At 42.2% G+C, this 19,840-nt stretch overlaps 1 protein-coding gene across 2 annotated transcripts in view; it reads left to right on the top strand.

The window, feature by feature from the left end:
• The first annotated feature begins 3,029 nt into the window (after positions 1–3,029).
• Positions 3,030–19,840, top strand: part of CCDC34 (coiled-coil domain containing 34) — a 28,307-nt gene continuing 11,496 nt past the window's right edge. Inside the window, exons 1-3 of one of the 2 annotated variants that reach the window (XM_034769858.1) lie at positions 3,030–3,117; positions 11,724–11,856; positions 13,607–13,714. In XM_034769858.1, coding sequence (XP_034625749.1) covers positions 3,071–3,117; positions 11,724–11,856; positions 13,607–13,714 — 288 coding nt within the window. In that variant the 5' untranslated portion in view covers positions 3,030–3,070. Of the gene's footprint in view, positions 3,118–6,287; positions 6,676–11,723; positions 11,857–13,606; positions 13,715–19,840 lie in introns of those variants that run through there. The other variant, XM_034769859.1, reaches the window with a different exon arrangement.

Genomic DNA, 19,840 nt, shown 5'->3' with positions numbered 1-19,840 from the left:
AGTGGCCCACACTGCCCAATATCCCATCTCCAGCTGTGGCAAATCTCTGATGCTTCAGAGGAAGGTGAAAAAACACCAAAGCACAATCCACAATACATCCAGTCAATTTTGCTTTGGGGGGAAAAGATTCTTTCCTGATCCCTGCAGAATGCTGGCTGTAGCCCTGAAACATGAGATTTAATTACAGCTCTGCATTAAGACAATAGCTAGTAAGTTTTATGAGCAAATTGAGGGAAAAGCCCTTAAGACCCACCTAGCAGGATCAACAACCTACAAGGGGTGCCAGGACCAGGTAAGAGTGCAGTATCACACCCTGCCCACCGGAGACACTCACAAGAGGTGAATTGTCCCCTGTCACAAGGACACTTCAAAGGGGTTTGGGGAATGGGGTGTACCTATATTGTTAACCTGCAAGGCAAACTAAGGACTGGCAGAGTCCAAAGGAGATGTAACACGACAGAAAATTCACCTTGTTAGTAAATTTTGGGGGAAAGAGCTGAAACAGATTCAGTTGGAGGTGGAAATGTGGAAAGGAGTAATACTGAAAAAACTACGTCTGATGGTTGGTAGCAGAAAGGGCCATTGGCATATTTTCCTGCATATATAGAGGCATATACCTCATGGAGTAGAGAGATAGCAATCACTCTCAATACAGCTTTGGTGTGATCTAATCTAAAAATATTACACTTAATTCTTGGCACATCAATACAGTAAACATATTGACAAACTGAAGAGTTCACAGAAGAGCAACAAGGAAGAACTGATTTATGAGGAAAGATTAAAGTGCTATATATGTATAGCGTGACTAAGAGACAATTATGCTGAAACGTAAGTGCCCAACCCTGTCTCAGTGGAGTACCTGGGAATACAACTGGACCCTAATTTTATGAATATTTAATGGGTAAAAACATTACGAGAAGAAATTATTTAAGGTAGTCCAAAGGGAGTATAGCTAGTAGTAAAGGGATATAATTAAGAAAGGGAAAATAAAACCTGCATATTAGGAAAAATAATTCTTGAGAATTAGATCTGCTAGAGTGCGAAATAGTCTCCTAAGGGAAGTGGTGGAAGTGTGTGACATATTTAAAACTAAATTACATAAATCACAAGAAAATACATTATATGGAACAATCTTGCATTGACAGGGGGACAGGCTGGATGACCAAAAATTGCATAAACTCTTGCTTCTTTGAAAAATATATTTTAACAATAAAGATGAAATGGAGGGCAACCCTAGTTTAATATTCCCCTTGTGACGTTCTGAATGTTGTGGTATCCTACCAATGCCAAGAAGTCGCATTTACTGACATTCTGTTACCGTTGTGTTCAAGTTGAAATACACTGGGGCCCAATCCTACAGTCCTTGTGCAGGAAATATGTCTCAGTGTATTGCAGGATCAAACCAGATCGTGAAACTCTGCCCCCACCCATAATGAGTATCTTGGAACAAATCATGGAGCTGTGCTGATTTACACTAGCTGAAGATTCTGGCTCTTTTGTATCACCAGTGGACTAAACGGACTGCAAAGAATTCCATTATCCTGCAACTGTTACTCAGTTTCCAATTCTCTGGTAAGCACATGGCAGAGCAGTGTTAATGCAGAAATATGTCTAAAGAAATTGGTAAGGAATTACTTGATTTTTTTTCCTGCACCACCTCTTTCATTTTGAGATCAAATGACACTAGAACGAGATATGAACATTTAAAAGAGAGATTAAACAGTTCAGGTTCCACAGATCCACACGTGGAGGGGGTGCTCTGTGCCCAGCTCTGCCGATACCAACGTGGAATGGAGATGAGTTGCCTCTGAGGTAACTTGGGCCCCCTTGGAGAGTTATGTGCCTGGCAGTGATGGGAATCTTCAGGCAGGAAGGGCTTTTGGTTTAAGAATCAGGTTTAAGAGATTTCACAACTGCCCCAAAATCTCAAAATTTTTAATGGTGATGTGGGTTGAAAGTCCAAATGCATTGCAACCTGGAACTATCATTGAAATAGACTAAAGAAACAAGAGAGAAGGGTCGTGTCCAGATAGGCCCAAAGGGGACAGTTTTCATTATAGTCTAGATTCTTTTTGAGAAAGCTGTGGTTTTATGCTCCTGATATAAAAATGTATTTGACATGCAATTATTTTTCCAAAGGGAAAACTAAGCATAATGATGGGGTGACTCAAGAGGAAAATCTCTGGCTTTACAATTGCCAATTGTAGGTAGTCATGAGACTGCATGGTAGAGGGAGTAAATCCGGGCAGCATAACTCCCGTATCTTTGTCAAACTCCAATTTTTCTAAATTCTCCCTATTTCAGATTAATACCATCTTTGGCCCAAATCCTGCAAACTTTTATGCACATACTTTAGAATGGAACTACATGTGAAGTAAGCTTTTGCAAGATCAGGTTATTTGTTATTAAAAGCTGTTTGCTTCTAAGTGGCTGTAGCATTGCAGTCCAGATTTGGCTGCATTTCAGTGGTGCATAAAGTGGTTTGTACAAATTTAATACCTACCCTTGTACTTACACGGTGGGATCCATGACGGGACTTAGGCATTGCAATATTGTCAGAGTACTTAGCCTTTAAGTGCCTAGAAAATCACGCCCCATAGGTGCCTAGCTCTGCTAGTGGTCCATGATGATGTGTTCAGCTGCATAAGTCTCATAGGTAGGGCCTGAAAGAAGGCAGCTCCCTTATAACCTTTAGCCGTGTGGATACAGTTCTCACGCAGCATGTCGGGGGCGAAGGAATTTGAAGAGGAGCCTCCACTTCAGTCACTGACCCAACGCCCCAGTGACTGAGCGGCCTGCGCCTGCTCGCCCGCCCCGCCCCGGCACCCTTCTGCTGCGCGCCGGGGGAGGCCGGGCGGCTGGCCTGGGGCAGTGCGCCCCCCTCCCCCCCGAAGCACCATGGCTGGGAGGGGGCAGCGAGGGGGGCGGAAGGGAGGGGAGCGGCGGGAGAAGGGGATTGGCTGGCGGGAGGTAGGGCGGCAGCAGACGTCGCGCACGGTTGAAGCGTCCCCGTTGCCATGGAACCCGTTGCGGGCGGTGATTGGCGGAGCGGGCGGTGCCCCGGGGGCCGATGGGAGCGCGAAGCCGACGCTGCGAGTTTCAAAGCGGCAGTCCCAGGTAGAGCGGCCCTGTCCTGGCCTCGCGACAATTAGCGCTGGGCTGGGGGGTGGCGGGGTTCGGGGAGGGCGCTGATGGGACTGGAGGCAGGAGTCTGGACGGGGGGTGGTGGTTTGGGAGGCCGGGGATGGCGAGGCCTGTGGGTTGGGAGCTGGGGTCGGGGCTAGAGTGTGGGGGCCTGTGGGTTGGGAGCTGGGGGTGGGGGGCCTGTGGGTTGGGAGCTGGGGGCGGGGCACGAGAGTGGGGGCCTGTGGGTTGGGAGCTGGGGGAGGGGCACGAGAGTGGGGGCCTGTGGGTTGGGAGCTGGGGGTGGGGCACGAGGGTGGGGGCCTGTGGGTTCGATGCTGGGGGTGGAGGATTGTGGCTTGGTGGAGTAGGAGATAGGAGGATGGAAGGGCTGAGGATTTTGGCTAATGGTGGGGGGCCTAACTGAAGGGCAAGATCCATTGGTGACAGGCCTATGAATGGGCACTGCCCTTGTTCTTTTAACTTCTCCTGACAGGTACTTACTGCCTCCATGCTCAGTGCTCGGCCCAGGAGTAGGAGGAGGGTCGCCCACTCCAGCCCTCCGTCCCCAACCAGCTCTGAGGATGAGCAGCCTTTGAGCTCCTCCACTTACTCCTTGCTCTCCCCCATTTACCATCAGAGCTTCCAGAGCTGCAATGAGGAGGAGAAGGAGGATAGGGAGGAAGCAGCACTATCAGCTAGGGGGCAAAGAACCTTCAAGAGGAATAAACACAATAGGTAATCTGCATATACTCCCATTCCCTGGCTGTCTTTGCTATAATAGAAGCAGCTGGGTCCAGTAGGTAGCACCAGGAGCCAAGACTCCTGGGGTCTGTTCTCATCTCCATCACTGATGTGTGACCTTGCCCTTACCACTTAAGACAAAACTTTCGAACGTGGGTGTAGAAAGTTAGACAGCCAAATACTTATGTAGTCACCTAATGAAGGCAATCTAACTTTGAGGTAGTGAGAAGTTATAATTTCCATTTTTTTTTCAGGTCAGTGGGAGTCTCAGGTCCTTGGTATTTCATCTCTGAATAACCGATCACTTTTGTAGCTGCCTAGACAATGGATTTGGGACTGTAAACATCCACTCTTTGGAAATGTTATTAATCTCTATGTGCCTCAGTTTCCTTTATTAAAAGGGAATGATACTTGCCTACTTTTTGAATGTGCTTTGAGAGTTAGAAGATATTTTCTCTCAAATACATAAAACTACTACCCAACACAGGGATTTGAGGTGTATCAATTGTACCAGCATTGGCTTCCAGGGTTTTGGACTCCCCATTTCTCGTTCTTTAGTTGTTCCCTTTCTTCAAACAATTCTTCCCTCCCCATCTGTTTTTCTTTCCTCTCCCCACCTCAGTGGTTGGGAACAGGGTTGTGGTGAATAATCTGTCACATTCCTCAAAAGGTGGCTGAGAAGACGTAGCAGCCAGGACCCTTTCCAATGAAAAGCATACCAGATCTACACCTTGGCTAAGAATAGGCACAATTAGCAAGACACTAGTCAAAATGCGTGTGCTAGACAGTATGGTTCTGTAAAATTTGGGACTCTCTTTCAAATAAATGAGTCTCTTCAGCTCTTATGCATGAGTCTCAAAAGCTTGCTTGGATACCAATAATCATGTTCACTTGAGAGATGAAAATACAAAGTACTTAGCAAGGAAGCATTAAACATCTAATTATTATGAATTTCTGCATAGAACTTTCATCCTACTTTATCTATAAGATAATGACTCCAGGAAAACTTCTCCAGGTTCAAGAGGACTGAGACAAAAAGAATGGTAAACATAGCACTTTACTTGATAAATCTTGGCCCAGTCCCCCTTCAAGGCATCTTTAGAGCCCTGAGGGAAGTTCTCAGGTCCCGGTTTCACTTTACTCCTGTTCTTGTTCCTCTTTCCATTACCCATCCACCAGCTTGTCCAAGTACCTGTGTTCCTTAGCCTTCGTGTCAAGCTTCTGTCTCCTCCATGCTGCCTGAACACGAGCTGGGGGAATATTGAGAGAGCAAAAGAAACTGTTCTACAGGTCTCAGTTCCCATGCCCGTTACTACAGCAATCCCTGGCAGCTGTGAATGCCATTGCAGAAAAAGTCCTTGTAACCAGGTTGTCTGAGCAGCAACCTCTTGTGGCCGGTCAGAGCATGACTCACACCACTGTGGGTCCCTCAGCATCACCTCTTGCAGATTATGGAGTCTGGTGCCTTAGCCCTCGCGTGCTCAAGCCCTTACCCCTTCTAGGGTGTCAGAGTCCAAAAACTCCTAAACTTCAGAATCAGTATTATCTGTAGGTTTGTTGTAAGGACTCTTGCTTGTCTGCTTCAGACGTGTCTCTGGGCATCTAGTCCCTTTTGGTTGGTTTTCCTGGGCTTAGTCATCCTATTCACCAAATGGTTCACCCAGGTAGCAAGCTCCCTTAGGCTCTTGGCTCAACCCAAGCTTCCCTTGTCAAAGAAGTAACATAGTTCTCTCCTTCCTGGTCAGCCCTGGAGTGGCCTAGGTCTCCCTCTTTTAGCTCCCCGTTCCATGCCTGATATTCGCTGCAAATATAGCAGGGTGGGGTCATCTGGATTCACAAGCTTCTTTAACCCTCTTGTTGCCACAGTGTCCTCAACCTCTGCTTGTTAGTGTGGGGCGAAGACATCCCATCAGTCCCTGCTCAGTCCCAGGCTGGAACACGCTCGGTTAGCTCCATGGGGATAGAGTATACTTGGTACTGACAGAACAGTACTGAGCATGTACATATGGCGATTTTCAGACACTTATAACGCCACGAAATTTGGGTGGATTCTAACAGGAACTGCAAAAGGCACCTACCTCTTTAGCCTCCTGCCCACCCTGGCCAAATTTCAAATCCCTGCTCCAAAGCATGGTGGCTCTGGAGCTTCTGAATGAAACATTTAAAAATCTTTAACCATTGGTAAAACAATTTATTTTTCCCTAATCTCAATTTCTTAAACAGGTGACTCTCTTGTGTTGAAATTTAAAAAAAAAAAAAAAAAAGGGCAGACACTCGTGGGAAACTTCAGCTCAAACAATTAAAGCATGGCAAAGTTTTATAAAAGAAACCTTTATAGGCAACCTTAGTTATAAGGTGTTACTGCTAGCTCCACCTATTATCTTGGGTCACTTACTTTCAGCATGCATCTTGATAGGTTTACTCTGATATATTGACTTAGTGAATCTACTGTTAATAAAAGTCACTAAACTTTCTATTAATCAAATTTCAGTTCTTCTGACTCAATACATATAACTTGAGTTAGGGAGTTAATCTAATATAAATTCTCACTTAGGATTGTGGTCCTTTCAGAACTCCCTGACTTGTTATTCTTCAGAATAATGCATAGTACTGAATGTTCTGGCACAGTGGTTTTCAACCTTTTTTTCATTTGTGGATCCCCACAAAGTTTCAAATGGAGGTGCCTGCTCCTTTGGAAATTCAACCTCTGGTCCATGGACCCCAACCATAGAAGTCTTGCACTGAAAACTGGCTGAACAGAATTCAACTATAAATGTTGCACATGCTCGGCATGGCATTTGATTCAGTGTGAGTAAGGGCGCTAAACTATGGGCTTTTATAGGAACGACAACATTTCCAGGTTTTGACCTGTAGGTGGGGGTATTCACATACTTTTGATCAGAGAAAATGGAATGCCTTTTCTGGGATCTGAGACTTAATTCATAATCACCTTCTGCACACCCCTTACACATAATCTGCAGACCCCCAGAGGCCTGCAGACCACAGGTTGAAAACCACTGTTCTATTACTTCAGAAAGTGGTCCTGTGACTTTCTATCAAACTTTTACGTGATTCAGACATCGGCAAGCAGTATTCAGCTCATCCGTGTCACAAAATTATTAGCTGATAATGAATTACAACTGGTAGACAGTACAGAATACAGCATGTTTAGGTGGCAATATAAAATAAAAATCATTGAATTTTAAGGTTACTGCATCCCTGTTTCAGATTCCATTACATCAATTTGTTTTGTTACAAAGGGTGTTTTTGTAAGGTTAGCCTGATGTTTTCAGGCAAAAGCTCAGTACTTTAACAAAATACACTATTCAAAATTGCTTTGGATTTGACACATTAGTGGCTAATGTTTTGGGAATTCTTTATTTGTGAGTCTTAAAGTTGGAAAAGACTCTGTCCTTGCCAGTGTAAAAGTGCTTGCCAAACTATTCTTGTTTATGATTAAAACTAACTTATAAAATTCCAGTGGGTTCATCTGTGAGTTTTCTACGTGTGGTGTTTTTTTTGTTTTTTGTTTTTTGTTTTTTTTAAGGCTATACAGAAACTTCCCTTCTTTCAGCCAATATGTTTTATCCGGTCTATAATAGTCTAAATATCCCAGATATGGCTTCCACCCCATCTCCTGGGAGACTACAGAGGGTTGAAGTCAATAAGAGTAGAATTAGGCTAATGCTGAGTCCTTTTGAAAGTCCAGTCCTACCAGTATAATGGCTCGTGATCATATTCAGCCTATATTTTCCTCTGCTTAACTTGATCTGATTTACTCATAGACTCATAGACTTTAAGGTCAGAAGGGACCATTATGATCATCTGGTCTGACCCCCTGCATGCTGCAGGCCATAAAACCGTCCCTACCCCTTCCCTCGACTCTGCTGTTGAAGTCCCCAATCCTGTTTTAGGTGACTTCAATCGGGAGAAACCCTCCTGCTAGAGATCCCTGCCCCATGCTGCGGAGGAAGGCGAAAAACCTCCAGAGGCTCAGCCAATCTGCCCTGGAGGAAAATTCCTTCCCGACCCCAAATATGGCGATCAGTAAGACCCCGAGCATATAGGCAAGAGTCTCCAGCCTGACCCCTGTCAGCCATTATACAATTTACCTACCATTGCTTGGTTTTCCTTGACTACTATGTTTTACCATTAAACCATTCCCTCCATAAATTTATCTAACTTAATCTTAAAACCAGACAGGTCCGTCGCCCCCACCGTTTCCCTCGGAAGGCCGTTCCAATATTTCACCCCTCTGACGGTCAGAAACCTTCGTCTAATTTCAAGCCTGAACTTCCCCACGACCAGTTTATATCCATTCGTTCTCGTATCCACATTAGTACTAAGCTGGAATAATTCTTCTCCCTCCCTCGTATTAATCCCTCTAATATATTTAAAGATAGCAATCATATCCCCCCTCAGCCTTCGCTTTGTCAGACTAAACAACCCAAGCTCCTCTAGTCTCTTTTCATACGACAGGTTTTCCATTCCTCTGATCATCCTAGTGGCCCTTCTCTGCACCCGTTCCACTCACAGTTAGTCTTTCTTTTACCACCCTAAATAATTTTTGTTTTGGTTTTTACACCCTTATATCTATTTCCCTAATTCACCAAGCTATATGTTTGCTTAATGTTACTTTTCCTGTAACATAAGAATGGCCATACTCGGTCAGACCAAAGGTCCATCTAGCCCAGTATCCTTTCTTCCGACAGTGGCCGATGCCAGGTGTCCCAGAGGAAATTAACAGAATAGGTAATCCCAGCTTCTGTCAAATAGAGGCTAGGGACACTATCCTTGCCCATCCTGGCTAATAGCCATTGATGGACCATCTAATTAGACTTATCTAATTCTTTTTTGAACCCTGTTATAGTCTTGGCCTTCACAACATCCTCTGGCAAGGAGGTTGACGCTGCATTGTGTGAAAAAACACTTCCTTTTGTTTGGTTTTTAAACCTGCTGCCTATTAATTTTATTTGGTGACCCCTAGTTCTTGTGTTATGAGAAGGAGTAAATAACACTTCCTTATTTACTTTCTCTACACCAGTCATGATTTTATAGACCTCTATCATATTCCCCCCCTTAGTCATCTCTTTTCCAAGCTGAAAAGTCCCAGTCTTATTAATCTCTTCTCATATGGAAGCCTTTCTATACCCAAATGGTTTTTGTTGCCCTTTTCTGACCCTCTCCCAATTCCAATATATATTTTTTGAGATGGGGCGACCACATCTGCACACAGTATTCAAGATCTGGGCATACCATGGATTTATATAGAGGCAATATGGTATTTTCTATCTTATTATCTATCCCTTTCTTAATGATTCCCATCGTTCTGTTTGCTTTTTTTGACTGCCGCTGCACATTGAGTGGATGTTTTCAGAGAATTATTCACAAAGACTCCAAGATATTTTTCTTGAGTGGTAACAGCTAATTTAGACCCCATCATTTTATATGTATAGTTGGGATTATGTTTTCCAATGTGCATTACTTTGCATTTATCAGCCTCGAATTTCATCTGCCATTTTGTTGGCCAATCACCCAGTTTTGTGAGATCCTTTTGTAGCTCTTCGCAGTCTGCTCAGGACTTAACTATCTTGAGTAGTTTTGTATCACCTGCAGATTTTGCCATCTCACTGTTTACTCCTTTTTCCAGATCATTTATGAATATGTTGAATAGGGCTGGGCCCAGTACAGACCCTTGGGGGGACATCACTATTTACCTTTCTCCATTCTGAAAACTGACATTTATTCCTACCCTTTGTTTCCTATCTTTTAACCAGTTACCAATCCATGAGAGCACCTTTTCTCTTATCCCGTGGCAGCTTACTTTGCTTAAGACCCTTGGTGAGGGATCTTGTCAAAGGCTTTTTGAAAATCTAAGTACACTATATCCACTGGATTCCCCCCTTATCCACATGCTTGTTGACTCCCCTCAGAGAATTCTAGTAGATTGGTGAGGCATGATTTCCCTTTACAAAAACCATGTTGACTCTTCCCCAACAAATTATGTTCATCTATGTGTCTAACAATTCTGTTCTTTACTATAGTTTCAGCCAGTTTGCCCGATACTGAATTCAGGCTTACTCACCTGTAATTGCAGGGATCACCTCTGGAGCCCCTTTCAAAAATTGGTGTCACATTAGCTATCCACCAGTCATTTTGGTACAGAAGCTGATTTAAATGATCTGCAATTTCACATTTGAGTTCCTTCAGAACTCTTGGGTGAATACGGTCTGGTCTTAGTGACTTATTACTGTTTAGTTTATTAATTTGTTCCAAAACCACCTCTAATGACACCTCAGTTTTGTAGCTCTGTTCTAAACGTCCTCCAGTTTTTCAGTCTTTTTCTGATATTGAGTGCAATAATGGAGGTGCGGTTTAACCAGAGTCCTGTATTGAAGAATCGTCCCTGCCACCTTCCACAAAATGATGTGTCTGCACAGAATTTTGTTGGCCTCTTTTCCTGCTATATCAAATGACAGCCACTATTGTCCTGGTCTCTTTCACTATGACTCCTCAGGTTGCCCCCCTCAACTGAATAGTTAAATTTTAGATTATTTTCTTCCAATTTTATTAGCTTGCATTTTTCAAGTTAAATCTCACATTATTTTCTACCCATATGTTTAATCACTCTGTTCCCTTTATAATATTTCTCTGCTCTCACTAATGTTTACAATAGTTCTCAGTTTAGTATTGTCTGTGAATAATACTTATGTTTACCCTTTTATAGGTTATTAATCATGATAAATGAGGCAGAATTCTGTTAGATATGAAGAACAAGTACTGAAGTTGCGGACCCTTGAACTCCTTTTATATTGAAAAAGAATGCTATGTTTAAATATACTTTATTTAAATAGAGTAAATTGGTTTTATAATGTTACTATAGCATGCATTTCTGGATGTCCATTATACTAAATCAATGGGACTACTCACAGTAGTAATGTTAAGAATATAGGTAAGTGTCCACAAGACACCAAAGAAATCTGGCATAAATTGCTGTGGGGAGGGGTATTTCCATTTTTATTGGCTGAAAGAAGAGAAGTTTCTGTATAACCTAGAAAAATATGTAAACTCACAGATGAGCCCACTGGTATTTTATAAGTTAGGTTCCGTTTTGATCAAAATGAATATACATATATTTTCACATATGAGCTAGCATGTGTATATGGTGGTATTCTCATAAAGGTTTTATTGGCATGAGGTTGGGATGGCTACCTTACTCATGAGTGGTGAAGAAAACATAAATGAGTTATATGGGGCATCCCAAATAAGTTCTAAAACTATTTAAGTTTTAGAAAGGATTTTTATTAGGACTGTTTGTGTGTCTCTCTCCTCAAAGTTCAGGTGCCTTGGTACCATGAAACCAGGATTTTAAGGGACATTAAAATCTATTACTAGCTGTGAAGGGCTGAGAGATACTGGACTTGTTACTGATGGAATGTAGCAACAAAGATGGAATATAGCAATTGTAATTTTAACTCCCTGCTTTTCCCTGATCCATACTTCAGGAGAAGGAAGGAAACACTTGAACAGGTTTTTTGTTTTCTTGTTAAATGGTAGCTGTTTGAATCTGCTCCATAGTTTGGAACATTAAAATTAGTCCTTAAGAAGATGGGCTAATAAGCAGAGTAAAGTGAGACAATCAAAAGTGCCAAAAAATAAAATGTATCACTTGAGTCTACAGGTTATCACAGAGTTGCAGAAGAATAGGAGTTTATTTCATGTAGTCATGAATACCCACGGTATAAATACATGTCATTATTTAATGTCAGTTGCACTGGTTAATTTGGAAATAAATTTGATTTGAAAATAGTATCCACCAGACATTCTTCCCTTTATATTTCTCATTTGTAATTCAGTAATGCTGAAAGCTGTAATGTAACAGAAAAGAAAAAGCAGTCACCTCTGACAGATAATCTTTCGCCATGGGAAGAATGGTTCATTTGCAAAGAGAGAGAGCTACGTGTCCGCTTACAAGCCAGAGCTTTAGAGGTGAATATTTCTGAATATTTTCCCTTAAATTTGACAGCAGATGAACAGGCACTGAAATGCAGGTTTTTTTCTATTTATTGTGAAAACAAGATACATTTGTTCTTTATCTTTAATGTCTTTAGACATGCATAGTTTTTGTGTTTGTGTAAACCAGTGTGATTCATGTTCCATGCATTTCTCTTTTGCTAAATATTATGTTTAATTGGAAATGTGGTGTATATATTTTGCTTATCCAACTGTCCAGTAATGGTTCAGGTTTAAAGGATTAAAACATATTTGTGTAATTGGTACCTTGATTTTCCTCATGGTTACATACGCCTGCATTTAAGCAATAAAACACGACAGGGCGTGCGTTGTGTATAGGAACGCCAAGGTACATGGTTAGACATGAGGCATGTTGTTGACAGCCACCTAGGTATGTTGTATCAAACAGTTGTATAATCTCTTCCCAGAATATTCACAATAAGTGCTTCTCACCCCAGCATTTCTTTTCCTTTAAGCCATCTGTTGTTTTCTTATAAATAACCTACTCCTGAATAGTAGCACTGTGGCAGAACTAAGTGAGCCTCCTTTTCCTAATTGGTGTGTGTGCAGTCCTGTTGTTTAAGCTATATTAGCATTTACAGTCAGGTTGGGGAAGCATAGCATAATGGTTAAAGAAATAGAATCAAAGCTGGATCATTGGGTTCATTTCTAACCTGTGCCACTGGCTAGTTATGTGACCATGAGCAAATGTCAACCTCTCTGTGCCACGTTTTCTCCATCTGTAAAATGAGTATAACATACATCACAGATGTTTTTTGTGTCTTAACTCATTGGTGTTTTGAAGGCGGCACAGAAGCTGATTTTCAGTGGCACTCACACTGCCCGGGTCCTGGCCACCGGTCCGGGGGGTCTCTGCATTTTAATTTAATTTTAAATGAAGCTTCTTAAACATTTAAAAAACCTTATTTACTTTACATACAACAATAGTTTAGTTATATATTATAGACTTATAGAAAGAGACCTTCTAAAAATGTTCAAATGTATTACTGGCACACGAAACCTTAAATTAGAGTGAATAAATGAAGACTCGGCACACCACTTCTGAAAGGTTGCTGACCCCTGTACTAGTGTAAATGGGCTGTCACTGCTGTTTTAAATTCTAGCCCACCTAATTCTGCTCAGAACAGCTGTAACTGAAATTATGTTCAAAATGTTATCATCAACCAGCACCCTGTTTGTTTTAGGACATCTAGTGCTGATGCATTTTTGTGCAGATTTATATTGGCCCTATATCTTCTGTAAACATCATGGAATTGGTCATATAGAAATTATATATTTGACAGCCTTTGTTATTGCAAGAAATTTGAAGCAGTTTCTACTGGGGAAAAAAAATCACTAGAAGTCTTGAACTGGTACCAGTGACTTTCAATGGTGCCAAGGCATACATATGAAAGAATTGATTTCAGAAAGTGGTGCTTAGCAGTGGCAGCTTAAGCTAAGCATCTAGTGTCTTATTGTCAATCAGTAATGTGCACTTCTGAAAAACTATTTTCTGTATCTCCTTAAGAAATTATTGTTTTTTTGAAAGAATTGCTTGTCACTTTCAATATATATATTGTGTAAAAGGAACTGAGATTCTTTATCATAAGCCAATGCTGGGAAGCATTGCAGCTTAATGATTTTGTTAAATCTGAACTTTATGCATTTCAGATTACTTTGGCTTATATTTGAAAATACTTTATGTATGCAAATTTGTTTTAATTAGGAAATGAATTTACAAATGGAGAGAAGAAAAGAAAAGCAGGAACTTGAAAGGAAAAAAAGGATTGCTGAAGAGAAACACAAGGAATGGGTGCTGAAAAAGAATGAAGAGGTAAATAATGCATTAATTCAAAATACTCAAATATCCAGTTATTTAATTAAATCTGTCCTTTTTACTCAGACTCTTCAAGCATCCATATTTCTTTTTCTAAATGAGCACACATTTTAATAGGAAACGTAAAAAAGCCACACCCCCTGAAGTTCAAAACTGTATCCTAAAATATTCTGTGCCTCACTTTTGCTATAATTGATAAGGGAAATTGTATTTGAAAACTCAGAAGACTAATGACTAGCTTGATTGTTCTGGCACATTATCCTGTTAAGTGTGCCCTGCGTTCTGTTCTTCGGTGCAGTCTCTCACTTGCTGAGTGCTTCTTAGGACCCTATTACCAAAGAACTTTGGGGAGAGCATATGCGTAAATTATTTGCAATATATGGTGCAGCTAGTAGAGCAGAGCCAAGAAAGATTTAGATAAGAAAATGGCTTTTTTGGTGGCAATCACATGATCCTGGAGAAGAGGGGAAATATGAGCACTTGTGGCCATATTACCTAAGGATATAAAGTCACCCTTATGCCCCCTCCCAGATATTTACCAATTTTAATCAGATAAATCATTTGTCATTCTTTATACTACACTCCAACCGAGAGGCTAGACTATGTTCTCTAGATGTCCTTTCTACGTAGAACCGAGCCATTCAGAGACTTTTCAAGATTGTGGCATTTACAGACAGGTTAAAGTGTCAGATTGTTTCAACCCAGAGACTAAATTGCTGTCTAACTGCATCAAGATCTGTTATGAGCAGGCCAGTTTAGATTCCCCAGCACAGATTAGGGTTTACTCCACTGGGGCTCAGGTAGTTTCTGTGGCATACATGAGAAAGCTCTGTGTGGGGCTTGGAATATATCTTTGTGAGGCACTGAAGTCTGATGCCTCTGTTCTGAAATCTTTTAAATAGACTTCAAACACCCACCAACTTCACATCTGGTTAGGGCTTGTGAGTCACCAGAAGTGGAATGCATGTTGAGAATGATTAGAAGAAAACTTACTTACCTTACAGTAACTGTGGCTCTCTGAGATGTGTTGTCAACATACAATACCTGTCCTCCTTTCCTGCTACCATGGAATCCTAGAACATCTGGATTCTGTATTGGTGAAGGAACTAGTTGGGCCTGGTCCCCCTCTTTATGCGCTCAATACGTGGCATATGCATGGCCCCAATGGACACTGCTGGACAAAAGATTCTGATCTCAGACACATGGAGAACGTACACTCCAGAAGTGGAATACATGAGTACAACACATCTCAAAGAACCACAGTTCTGTTTTTTTCTTGCATTTTAATATACAGTACATATATATTTTAATATCAGTTATGATGTACCAGTTGTGAAATGTAGCACTTTGGTGAAATGGCTAGGAGATGAAATTTGGAGACTTTTGCTAGCTGGCAGTGAGGGTTTTATTTTCTGTTTTAAAAGGATATAATACCTTACTCAATGGAGACTTCTATACCTTCTTAGTCATCTTGTTTAAATTACCATAGGAAAATAAATAAAGTTACCTTCACCAGTTGGCATGCTTCTGTGTAAACATAATTTGCAATTTTTAGAGGTAGTTAGTGGGTTTAAAAATAACATTTTATGGCACTGAGCTGTCAAAAAGCACTATGTTCAGTTGTGAAAGATATTTATATTGACATGAAATTTTGTAGTTCAGTAGGAACAAATGCTTAGTATACAGTACTCTTACGACACTGATAAAAGACATGGCCATGGCTGGCGTGGGTCAGGTGACTTGGGCTTGCTGGGCTATAAAATTGCCATGTAGACGCTTGGGCTGGAGCCTGGGCTTTGAGACCCCCTCTGGGGCTTGGCCAGTGGGTGAGTCTCAAACTCTCCATCAAGCTAAAATGGAGACTTGTTTTTCTGTCAAGTTAGTATTGAGTCATTTGTGGGCAGACAGATTATCTATTTAACCTGTGTTGGTTAAGCTGCAGTGTGTCTCAACTGCTTACAAAGTCAAAAGAACACCGATCAAAACACACTAGCCTAAAAAAACCCAAAAAACCAAAACAGAATACTATTTTGAATCCAGTGGAAACATTTGATTGAAATGGAGACTAGCGTGGTGGGTGTGGGTTTGTAACAGGCACACTTTTCCTCTTTGTTATACTTTCAGATTTATGTATAAAAATACCATAAGATATATTGTGGATTTCCATGTATAATTTATAAGCAGATTAGTTATGATTGTACACACTCAACAAGCCATTTCAGTGTTAAAATAGCCTTCACTTTAGGGGGAACTGAACGACACAGGAATTGGAAATAGGTTAACAGAGCCATTAAAATGTGATGCAGGTAATTACCACTTTTTTCTATAATCTCTTTCTGGTTTATATTAGGTATGCATTTGTCTGTCAAGTCCAATACTGTATATAACCCCCAGTCTCACATGGTGCTCTCCAGAGAAAGTACTTAGTGGACATGTGCATTTTTTTAAAGACATTCTTGTTTGCCATCTGATTAGAGAGGCCTAAGACTTGACTGGGTGTGGAAAACAAACTACTGTCTTATCTCTCCTGGTCAGAGTTGATTTGTGGGGAAACTTGCCTTGCTGTACAGTTATTTGTGTTTTACCTAATTTGTTTTTGTAAATAGAGAATTTGAATCTGGCACTTTTCATGGGTCTTAAATTCCCTTTTTTTTAAAGTTTTTCCTTAATCTTAAAGGATATAAAGCTATCTTTTTTCTTCCTGATAATTCTAACAACTTTTAAAGGGGCAAAGTTCGCTGGCATAGTGAATAATTTATTTTGGCTTGAAACCAATGTATCTCAGACCACTGTTTGTGGATAACGTATTGCACCGTCCTTATAAGGAAATTATTAAAACTTGCAGAAGTAAGGCATGTTTTATGAAGTGAATTTAGGACTCAATTTAGTTTCAAGCAAGGATACAGTAAACTTATATAAAGTGTACGTGTAAATTGTATTGGCTCCTAAATTGCTTCATTGCTATAATAATTCTGTCAACTTTTTTCATTAAAGTTTATGCCACTGTTCTTAAATCAACCCTCACTTAAATTGTAACAGTAGATATGATGTATAAAGAAGTCACTGTCCAACATCCAACTTTTAGATTCTTTAAACAGCTTCTAGTGATCTAACAACTATTTACACTGTTTACTTCCATTGTTGTTCTACCTGTCAGGACTATTGGGAGGATTAATGAGCCCACTTTAGTGGTTTGTTTGTTGAAGATGAAAAGCACTCCATAAATGCAGAGACTCTGTTCTTTGTGACTTGCATAGAAGATGGCATCTTGCGTTTGTGACTTACCAGGCATAGACTTGATTAATTAACAGTTATAGGAGGGACACCCTGCAAATAGGGTTGCCGCTGCTTCTGTCAACAGATATGTGAGTACCAGCTTGTGTTTGGGAGTTCATGTGCATCAACAAAGAAGTAGTGAGTAAGTTCTCATTCATAGCTGACCATCTTTTTATAATATTTTATTATAAATAAGCCCAAGAGGAGAAAACTATATTCAGAAATTGTACAGAAGGATTAGATTCTCAGATCAATTCTGCTATGACCAAGCATGAATTAGCACCTTAGAGCCTATCACAGGGGTCGGCAACCTACGGCACGCATGCCAAAGGCGGCATGCGAGCGATTTTTGCCTGGCATGCGGCTGCCAGCAGGGTCCCGGCTGCTGGCCCTGCTCAGCCCGCTGCCAGCTGAGCGAACAGTGGTAGGCGCACCCCCTGGCTACCCTCTCACTGTGCTCGGGTTCTGCAGCTCCCAAGAGTGTGAGCTGCCGGGGTGTGGGGCCCTGAGCCTGTTGTGGGAGGGGCGGCGGTGGCTCACATTCCTGGGAGCCGCAGAGCCTGAGCACGGCGAGGGGGAGCCAGCGGGCACATGGGGACCACCACCCGCATGCATTTGCTGCAGGAGCCCCCGGGAGGGGGCACCGGACTGCAGCTTGGGCAGGCGCGCCTCCCCTGCCCCCCCCCCCCCCCCAGCGCCCCTCTCACCACGCTTGGGTTCTGCAGCTCCCGGAAGCGTGAGCCGCTGCTGCCCCTCCCGGAGCTCCCCCCCCTCCCACTGCCTCAGCACTCTGCGGGGGAGGAGCTGTGCGCGCAGCAGCCCGGCAGCGTGTTTTGCCTCCACATGGAGCCAGCGTCTGACTGGCATGGGCATGGTAAGGGGAGTCCTGGGGGGCAGTCAGGGAGCAGGGGGAGGGTTGGAAGGCTCGAGAGTTCTGGGGGTCCTGTCAGGAGGCGGGGAGTGGTTGGATGGGGCATGGGAGTCCTGGGGGTCTGTCTGGGGGTGTGGATAAGGGTCGGGGCAGTCAAGGGACAGGTATGGGGTAGGGTCCCGGGGGGGCAGTTAGGGTGGGGGGTGGGTCTCAGGAGGGGGCAGTCAGGGGAAAAGGAACAGGGAGGCTTAGGTAGGAGGTGGAGTTCTGGGGGCAGCTAGGGGCAGGGGTCCCAGGAGGGGGCAGTCAGGGGACAAGGAGGCGGGTTGGGAGTTCTGAGGAGCGCAGTCGGGGTGGGAAGTGGGAGGGAGTGGATGGGGGCAGGGCTCCTCTCTTTTGATTGTCAAAATATGGTAACCCTGGGTGAGGGAGGAGCCGGGGGGCTCATGGGGGCATTTTAATGTGTATTACCGGCACGCGAAACCTTAAATTAGAGTGAATAAATGAAGACTCGGCACACCACTTCTGAAAGGTTGCTGACCCCTGGCCTATCATATTGTGCTTGTCACAGAAACTGACTTCAACCATTTCTCTGTGAAATATGTAAGCTGTCACATGAAGTTTGTCACATTTTTACCCACACTACTCTTGAATTAGTTAATTCAGATGCTTGTTTTGGCAGAGAAACCTTTTATTTGTAATTATTTGGGCCAATAGTAGCAACCTTGTAAAAGGGCCATCTAAGAGTGGGGATCTGCAAAGGCAAAAGAGTTATCTGGCTACAAATAGCGTTCTAAGTATAGTGCCTCTGCCAGTCGTTCTTCCCTGCTTCTTCTGAGTCCTTACTGGTACTTCAAAAACAGAAAGAGATTGAGAATGGTTTGGACTACAGACCTTTATATAGTCTCATGCCAGACATTCAGACCTCTTTAAGAACGTGCACAGCCTCAGTAGTTCTAGATAATTTTTGGATCCAAGGCTTGCACGCTTGTCAAGGGCATTTATCTTTAGGAGCACTGCACTTGGAAAACTCTAGCTGTATGTGAGTTACTTTCCTTTGCCTTGCCAGAATTATAATAGTGGCATATTGGTTTTTCACTACCTACTTGAAGGATTTGATCCCGAGGTGCTGAGCCTCTTCAGTTTACATTGCCTTCAGTTAGGAAACTGATTGCACGTTAGGGACCTAAATGGGCTAAATTCCCTGAATGTAGCCTGGTTACTGTCAAACTGGAATATCTGATACTGAATAATGAGGTGTATCATTAAACACAGGTATAGCTAAACTGGTGTAACAGTTTGATTAATTAGAAGCATCTCATAACATAGTGAGAAGCTCATGAATAAATGCTAAATAAAATGGGTTAGAAGGATTATTGAAAGACTGACACACAAGCTTTTGGTTTAAATATTTAAAAAAATTCTCTTTGACAATGTGTTTCTACCCTCTTATCTTCTCTTTGGTAAGAAGAGCTGTACTTTATCTTCCAATCCCATTAAACACACCTTTATTCACTAATCTAAACTCTATGACTCTTAGTCCTGGTCTACGCTACAGAGTTAAGGTGACAAAAGGCAGCTTATGTTGACCTAACTCTGTAAGCGCCTACACTAAAATGTAGCTCCCACCAATGTAACTTGCCCCCTAGAGGGACTTAATAACTCCACCTTACGAGAGGCGTAGTGCCTAAATCGATGCAGTTAGGTCACTGCAGTGTCAGTGTAGACACTATATTGTTTACATTGATTATTGCTGCCTTTTAGAAACTGCCCCACACTGGCAGTTAAATTGGTGCAAGCACTCCTGGTGAGGATGCGCACCGCCAACACAGGAGCATAGTGTGGATCCATAAAACCATTCAATTACTGCGGGGGGTGTACATCGATGTAACTTAAGTCAACTAAATGTTGTAGTGTTGACTTGCCCTTAATTTCAGTTATACCACCATTTTAAGTTATGGTAGGTATAGAGAATC

This window comes from Trachemys scripta, chromosome 4 (assembly GCF_013100865.1).
Source record: "Trachemys scripta elegans isolate TJP31775 chromosome 4, CAS_Tse_1.0, whole genome shotgun sequence".
NCBI lineage: Eukaryota > Metazoa > Chordata > Testudines > Emydidae > Trachemys > Trachemys scripta.
This window is presented reverse-complemented; position numbering and strand designations above follow the sequence as displayed.